Below are 8,428 nucleotides of genomic sequence, written 5' to 3' on the forward strand. Positions count from 1 at the left end.
GCCTAAAGGGAGAATTTATTCAAGTTCTCGGTGCGTTTACTCTGTTATAAAGTACCTTGCGTCCTAATGCGTCCTAAGTTGTGCATTATTCTGAGAAAAATCTGTGTGCAAATATTTCCTGTCTCTAGCATATACTATCTTGGCTGACTTTCCTTAAACGTCAAGGTGAAAGGCTGGTTGCTAGAGTATGTAAAATGGAACTGTTTAGAGATAAGATTTCATGTTCATAGCCAGCATCAGAGCAGCTGTACTTAAAGGCAAATTGCAAAACCCCAAAGTACCCCTCCTGCATGTGACAGTGCCTTACTTACACTGGAGACACATTCTGAAATTCCTGTGGCTGCACCACTTTTGTGACAGGTTTTGCTGCTTTCACACCTATCTAGGTGGGAGCAAATGACGGTTCCACTTTCAGGGAGGAGGCCTGGGCGGTAACTTTTATGACTGATGATTTCAGTTTTAAAAAAAAAAAAAAAAAGGCTTGATCCTGTTGTGTTGTCACCTGTAAGCTCTCTGTCAGCTTTGACCAGTGGCTGATGAAAGTGACTCAGCCAGCTACTTGAAAGCAGGTAATGACTAAAAGGTGTAAATAATAACCAGTTAAGCTTAATAATAATAAAAAAAAGACGCCTCTACAGATTTCCTCCTACCTAACCCTTAATTTTCCTTTGCTAGGTGGTTGCCCTGCTGACTTTTCCTGTCCTTGGTGATAGAGGGAGTTGTCTTTTGGAAGTGTTCAAATCAAGGTTGGACAGGGCTTTGAGCAACGTGATGTAGTGAAAGATGTCCCTGCCCATGTCAGGGTTGTTGTACTAGATGATCTTTTAAGGTCCCTTCCAATCCAAACCATTCTGTCATTCTTTTGTTGAGAGGTTCCTCTTTGAGTCTTATCTTGCTTTGGATGCTCTCTCTGAGCATCTTCCTTCTCTTTCCTTTCCTGTAATTTCCTTTCTCCAAAGGGTGGCAGCAGGATAAGGGGAGGAAGATCCTTGTTTTGTGACGCCTCTTGATCTTCAGCCTTGATGTTTCAGCTGTATGACTTCAGTACCTAGAAAATAATACATGCACTTAGTGGTATACCAGTTTTTTTACACCTTTGAAGTTTATTGTTGGTGTTTCCATCTGTGCTTTGGAAGAGAAAACCGGATGCTAAACAGCACCTTTCATGATGCAAAAGCAATATAAAGCAGAGAAGCTGAGGTAGATATGCTGTTTTCTTTAAGTGTTTCCATGACATTCACATATCTTTAAAAAGTTTTATCTTTAGACCTTTGTACTTGATGTGAAGACCTCCTAACATTTTTTGATGGGAGTGCTTGGAGGACAAACAGTGTCCATACATGCTTCTGCATGCTTTTGTGTAGTTAATTTGGGGCAGTGTGAGGAAAGGTGGAATCCTGAGCAAGAACTTATTTAGGAGGACTTGAAAACTGTTGGCTGTGGCCAATTTTCCGCTCCCGTCAGCTATCCTGCCACCAGAACTGGTCAGCTAGAGTCACTGAGATCCTGTTATGAATGACTTCCTACTTAACGTAGGGTTTGGGTCAGCTGAAGCAACGCCTGTTTCTTTACTCTTATACTCCAGTCGGGGCATTGGTATTACAGTAAAAAGAAGCCTATGAAATTCCTAACATTTGTTTAAGTGAATTAAAGTGTATGAATTGGTGTTTACAACATCATTTCTTTCTCCTTTGGCTTCTATTTAACCATTAACATGGGGCGTGGATTGATGGGAATAAAATACTAAAACTGGTTTTAAAAGTTCATGCTGTGTGCCATTTTGCATTGCAGTCGCCTTGCATAATGAAATGAGACTCGTACACAAGCAAATTGTTAGAGTTGGATTTTGTAAAACTGTAGAGGAATGTTTTAATTTCCAGTATGGCAAGATAATGTTAGTGTATACCTGTTTTAAAAGTTTGTATGTATACGAGGTACATGTGGTACTGAAATTGATTGTAAGAGGTTGCTTTCAGAGGTAGTTTAAGCCACGTTCCAATGATTTCATTTTCTTTCCTGCCTGTATGGTTGTTGGAGGTTTTCTCGTGGTGTTTCTGTGAAAGATAATGGAGCCAAAGTGAGCTGAATGCTTACCAAGATACGTTATGACATAAGGTTTGCTTTTATGATAAAGGAAAGTTGAATCTCTGTAGGTACTTATGCTTCCTGCGGTATCTTATCTAAGAAATTGCTGTATGATAATGTGTCTTCAGTTATACATTTAAATTCATGTTCTTACTAACATACACTATTTTTTCCTGGTGATGGAAAGAATTTTTGATCACAGGAAGCTCATTAAACAGAATTCATTAAAATATTAGCACATTTTCTAAAAGCCCTAGCTGCACTGGTGTTTAATTTCGGGAGTGCAGAAATACTTTCACTCTAAATTTTTTTGAATAAACGTACTCTGTTCTTCTTCAACAGAGGTGTTACGAACATAAGCAGTATAGAAATGGGCTGAAGTTCTGTAAACAGATCCTTTCTAACCCAAAGTTTGCAGAACATGGAGGTAAGTTTTCAAATGGCATGTGCTCTCTTCCCTGCCCCCCCCATACGTTACGATAGAATAATAATTTGTAAGTTTTATATTTATAGCGCTTTACTATTGACTTTATTGTTAATGTTTTGCCCATAAAGCAGTAAAAGCGTCCCGAAACCTGCACCATGTTAAGCACTTGTTATTGTTAAGATTTGTAATTTTAAAGACTGGTCTTGCCAGTAGTCATGGCTTGCCATTCTTTATCTTTATGCTGCAAGTCTAATATTCATTATAGCATGGTGCAACTTTCTGAAAACTAGTATGTATTGCTTAAATCAATTCTCAGGAGGAATTGTTATTCAGTCATGTAGAAGTGAAAGACAAAAGGAAGAGATTGAATATTGTTCACCACTGTATGTCTGTCAGCTCTGTGGTCTGTGTTTTCTGAAGGAATAGTCTTATTGTAAAAGAACAAAAATGTATTTGTCCCTTGCTATATTTTCAATCAGTTCTTAATACTGGGTTGAGCATTTCTGTCCACTGTCCAGAATTTTTTTTTCTCTTTGCCAATTAGTTTGGTGGATGTGTGGATGTCTTAGTGTTGTGAATAAATAGTTGAGTAGTTATAATGCTCCCTCAAACTAAAAAAAAAACCCAAATCTTTCTCAAATGTTTGTAGCGCAGACAGTTTTTAGTGCCTTTAAAATAAAACACTGCTTTGCTTTTTCACTTTTTGGTGGAAGTAATGCATAAAGTTTTTTTTGTCGTGTATGATACACTTAAGTGAATAAAATCTGCCAGTATAGTTTACCATGTGAAAAAGAATGCAAAATCTTGATGCTGATAAGTGAGTCTAAATTTGCATTTATACTATATTTAGAGTTGTTATATTAAGCTTAAAAACCTATGAAAATGAAGAACTGATAGTTATTTAATCTTTTTTCCCTCCCAGAAACCTTGGCAATGAAAGGACTAACATTAAACTGTCTAGGGAAGAAAGAGGAAGCTTATGAACTTGTGCGTAGAGGCCTAAGGAATGACTTGAAGAGTCATGTCTGTATCCTTTTTGAAATAGGGCTCTCGTTTATGAATGGAAAACGTTTGTTTCTACAACTGCTTAATTTATAGAATTGCAAGAAAAGCCAGTACCTTTAGACTTCAAAGTGGAAGTTCAGAATTTTAAATTCTGTTTCCAGTACATAAGAATGTTTTGTCTAAGCTGTCGAAAGGTCGCAGGTGCTTTGCAGCTCTCCTTGCAGTCACAGTTAGATCAAGTATTATTCTGGCTTGCATTGTTTTGTTGTTTTTTTTTATCTTATGCTGCAACTCTAAACTTGTGGTGGGCTGAACTTGTGGTAGGTGTTTAAGCATGTGATTTGCTTTAAAAACAGTAATTGCATTACATTGATAAAGACTTGTCATATACTTAAAATGCAGGAAGTGCAAGTACTTCAGTTGACTAATATGTCAGTGTGTTTGAGTAAGCCTGATAGCCTTTTCAGAGATCCTATTATGAGAATATTATCCAGTATGTGAAAAGTCTACGGCATATTTTATGCAACCAATACATGTAACTGGCAACCAGTTCTCTGTCTTCAGTTTGCAAGCAGTTTCTTTGTACAACCGAGGAAAAGAATTGTAATGATTGTCATAATGTTACTGTCTGTTTATAAGACAGCTTAAGAGTTTTTACCAACTGTTCTGTCACTGCCATGTTGGATCTGTTTTCTCCCTGCTCAAATTTAGTAGGATCCTTAACAGAGTTTCCCAGGTTGGCATGTCTATGGCCTTCTTCAGAGGTCAGACAAGAAGTATGACGAAGCTATCAAATGCTATAGAAATGCACTGAAATGGGATAAAGACAATCTTCAAATCTTGAGAGATCTTTCTCTGCTACAGATTCAAATGAGGGATCTTGAAGGTTACAGGGTAAGTATACGTACTGCATTTATTAGCAACTTCTAGGGAACTGCAGCAAAGGTGGCAAATTGTTTCATGACACTTTAAAAAAAATATACAGAGGTAGATCCAGAGTGCTAAAACAATATGCTATTCAATCCTTTATGAAGGTAAACGCAGATGTGCTACTGAGCCATTTCTATCACTTATGCAGACTTAATGGCATATTAAATGATTCTTTTTCAGCTCAGTGCAGATTTGTTTGCTCTTTTTGCATAACCCAGCTGCAGACAATCCCCAGTGTTTTTATTATTTTCTTGGAAGGATTCCTGCAGGTAAAAGACGATGTGTTCAGAAGGTGACTGCCAATCAGGCAAAGGAGTTTCTATTTTTTAATAACTTTTTACCCTGTATCCCTCCTCCTTTAAACCAGTGGCCACCAGCTTTCTCTTGGTAACAGTACAAAGCAAGCAGTATGCTGCGTGAAACATCATATTTTGCTTCCCAGCCAACGTGGACATTAGTGACAGCTCCTTTGGGTCCAAATATTTCCTTATGTTTCCTGTGAGCTGTAAGATTGTGGATCGGAACGCTTGAATATTCTTATTCTTTCTTGATTTAATACTAATCTAATGTTTAGATTACTATCTTGTTTCCTTCTGCTTATTTTCTGGTAAAGCTGAATGCAGTTTGGTAACTTAGATTGGAACCATCTTTCTGCCTGTTAGCGCAGCACCCGGTTGTTTGCTGCCTTGCGTCAGTTGTCTGTATTTGCCATGTGAGATGTTGTTTCATGCTAACCAACCATTACCAGGGGGTAGCATCGTGGCTGTGATACTTCTCTAAAGAAGAATACAAACTTTTTATTGTCGTCTTTACAAATGCTGCTCCTAATGTAGTTACATTTAATTTTTTTTCTGTCTTCGTGAATTGCAAGCTTATGTCCACTTTGCCAATACCTTCATTTCTTAAAAAGTAGCAGCTTCTGTTTAGTACTCACATTGTGGAGGTGTTGCATGGTTCGGGCTAAGTCATAGTTGCTGCCTGTGATCAATGCATGGCTCACTTAGGATTAGACAGAACAATGACTGTAGAAGGTTTGGTTGTTTCTTACTGTGCCATCCAGGGGAAGACAACAATGGTCACCCTAAATATTTATAATTCAAACAGTAATTAAATGGAAAAAAAAACCACCAAACCTTAGTTCCTCCCAAGTTAGATTTTTGTGCGTGGAAACTTGTCTGTTTTCCAGCTGATGTAGACTGGTGTAATATGGTATTCCTTTTCTCTGCAAAAAAAAAAAAAAAAAAATCTTTGAGATTTTTAACTGAAAGACTTTGGATAATATTTTATGACAGGTTTTCATATTTTCAGGTTTTCCTTGCACCTTTAAAGTTGTGGTTGTTAAAACACCTTTAGTTGTTGTCTTCATAGATTATTTCTTTTTTTTTATTTATTTAATTTGAAAAATTAGCATAATGTTAGTATGCCAAGAACAAGTTTTGTTCTCGGAGCCGTGTGGAACCATCAGCTAATATAAGTCCTCAGTGAACTTATTCCTGAGTCAGGACGTTTCTTCATCACTGGGTTTTTTTCATATTAGTAATTTAGAAATTTGACTCCTCTCTTGCTAGGACATGATAGACAAAACTTAGCATAGGTGCCAAAATTCATTTGCAAATCTGTGTTCTGTTGGCCTCTGGATAAATGTGAATACAAATGCATAATTGCTAAACATACGAGTAACACATGGTTAGAGAGTGCATTAGGGATTAAATGTTAACGTGCTTAGAAGCCAGTATTTCATGACTGATCAATGCTGGTTTCTGAAGAATGTAAATTTACTCTCAAAACCCAAAATAAGGTTGCAGGATATTTTTTTTTTCTTGCTTTAACTTCCACTCTCTCCTACTTCATAATAATTTGAGTATCTTCATTCTAATCAGACTGCTGTAACTAGTTTTAGTTCTTTGTTAACCCCTACTTCTGACTGGGCTTTTTTAGTAGGTAGTAACTTTTTTCCTTTATTTTAATTTACTTGAAGATGCCTTTCAGGAGTCTGTAACAAAACAAGTAGTAACTTTTCCTTCAGATTAAAAGAGCACAATACCAAGCAAATCTGTTGCATTTTCCAGCTGTAATTATCTTCTTGCAAAAGAATAGGGATGCACTTGCGTGACCTATTTTGCCTAACAACGCCTGTAATGATTTAATACGCATGTACTTACTTCCAAGGTGAATTTGAAACGCAAGTATATAGTAAATGTTCCTGCAACTTAAACCAAAGTATCCTTAATTGCATTCTGTTCGTATGTGGTAAGACAGGAAAAGCATGTGTGTCATACGTTAACAAAGTTAGTCTGACTCATCAGTATTCAATTGGTCATGATGTGTTATTTTGTGTGTGGGGTTTTTTTTAATTCAGTCAAGACCATCGTAGTGTTTTAAAGATTATTCTTTCCTTTGGTTAAAAAAAATACATTTGCATATAGAAAACTAATTTTTAGTGACATTCCTTAAATATTAGAATACTGAAGACGGGGTATTGCCCAATGGATTCTGCAGAGCATCAGAACAAAGTCAGGAAAATGAGTAGCTACTTTTTTGCAGGAAACAAGATACCAGTTGCTTCAGCTCCGACCTGCACAGCGAGCATCATGGATTGGTTATGCTATTGCTTACCATCTGCTGGAAGACTATGAAATGGCAGCAAAAATTTTAGAGGAATTTAGGAAGACACAGCAGGTAAGAGGGAAAACATGAAATTCCTGTATGGATTGATGCTTAAACCAAAAATAAAACACGTCTTCCTTTCACGATGTGAAAACTTTATGCAGTTTCTTTAGACAAATTAATTAAATCCCAAATGCATTGTAGAAGGCTGAACTTTCTCATGTGTCTTGCTTTCCTATGTAGACATCACCTGATAAAGTGGACTATGAGTACAGTGAACTGCTGCTGTATCAAAATCAAGTCCTCCGGGAGGCCGGACTATATAAAGAAGCCTTGGAGCATCTTTGTACTTACGAAAAGCAGATCTGTGATAAACTGGCTGTTGAAGAAACGAAAGGTAATTACTTTTTGAAGGTACATTTAAACACACTGTATACAATGGAATGCCTGTATTGTCAGCTCTTCCCATCTTTTGGAACTTCATCTTTGATGTGTTTTTAGATTAATTTATTTATTTCTACTGTGGTAAAGGACTGCTTGCCTACAGCTGTTCAGTGCCTATGGTACTCTCCTCCCAGGTCGATAAGACATCAGTAGAGTACAGATGTACTGTTCTGACACTTTTGAGCTGATGAGTGTTTCAGACAGATGATCCTGAACCGATGTCCTGAAGTTCTGTTTGGGTAGTGTACCCAGACCCATGCTATTATAGCTTTGATGTGGTCCTGACAGGTGGACCGCTTGCAGAAAGGGCAGAATCATCTTTGGCAAAGTAGAAGGCTTTTAATTATACTCAGTCACTCTTGCAGTGTATGGAAGTAGGCTCTTTAGCTAGGCAGCACAACGCAGGCTTCTGTTACTGTATTACTAGAATTTTAGTGTGTAATACTATAACAGAGCAATAGAATGCTGTATCTTATACTCCATAGCTGGAATTGCAGAGTGATAGAAGTTCATTCTTACAGCTCTGTTAACAGCATGCTTTGTTCCTCTTCTGCTTGGGGCTTGTACAGTCCTTCTGTGAAACTTCCAATCTACCGAAGGTAGTTTGTTCATGGCCCGCACTGGAATCTATTTGGATGATTGCTTGAAGCAAAAAGAAGTCATCTTTTTACTCTATAATATTAGTCATGTAGATGTTGTATCAAGCTCCCTATTCCTGCTAACGGTAACCTCACTGTCTTGCAAAAAGAACCTCGGAATTGAGTAGTGACAGCATTATGGGAAGCGTGTGGTACTTCCTCAGGGAAAATGATTGCAGGCAACTCTCTGCTGTCGCTGAATATCATAGCATCGTAGAATGGTTTAGATTGGAAAGGACCTTGAAGATCATTGAGTTCCAACCCCCCTGCCATAGGCAGGGACACCTCCCAC

At 37.6% G+C, this 8,428-nt stretch overlaps 1 protein-coding gene across 1 annotated transcript in view; it reads left to right on the top strand.

The window, feature by feature from the left end:
• Positions 1-4,318: 4,318 nt before the first annotated feature.
• NAA15 (N(alpha)-acetyltransferase 15, NatA auxiliary subunit) overlaps positions 4,319-8,428 on the top strand; it is a 26,315-nt gene continuing 22,205 nt past the window's right edge. The window contains exons 1-3 of the mRNA XM_009892172.1: positions 4,319-4,411; positions 6,992-7,126; positions 7,298-7,451. Coding sequence (XP_009890474.1) covers positions 4,388-4,411; positions 6,992-7,126; positions 7,298-7,451 — 313 coding nt within the window. The 5' untranslated portion in view covers positions 4,319-4,387. The remainder of the gene's footprint in view (positions 4,412-6,991; positions 7,127-7,297; positions 7,452-8,428) is intronic.

The sequence above is a fragment of the Charadrius vociferus genome, unplaced genomic scaffold (assembly GCF_000708025.1).
Source record: "Charadrius vociferus isolate BGI_N301 unplaced genomic scaffold, ASM70802v2 scaffold199, whole genome shotgun sequence".
NCBI lineage: Eukaryota > Metazoa > Chordata > Aves > Charadriiformes > Charadriidae > Charadrius > Charadrius vociferus.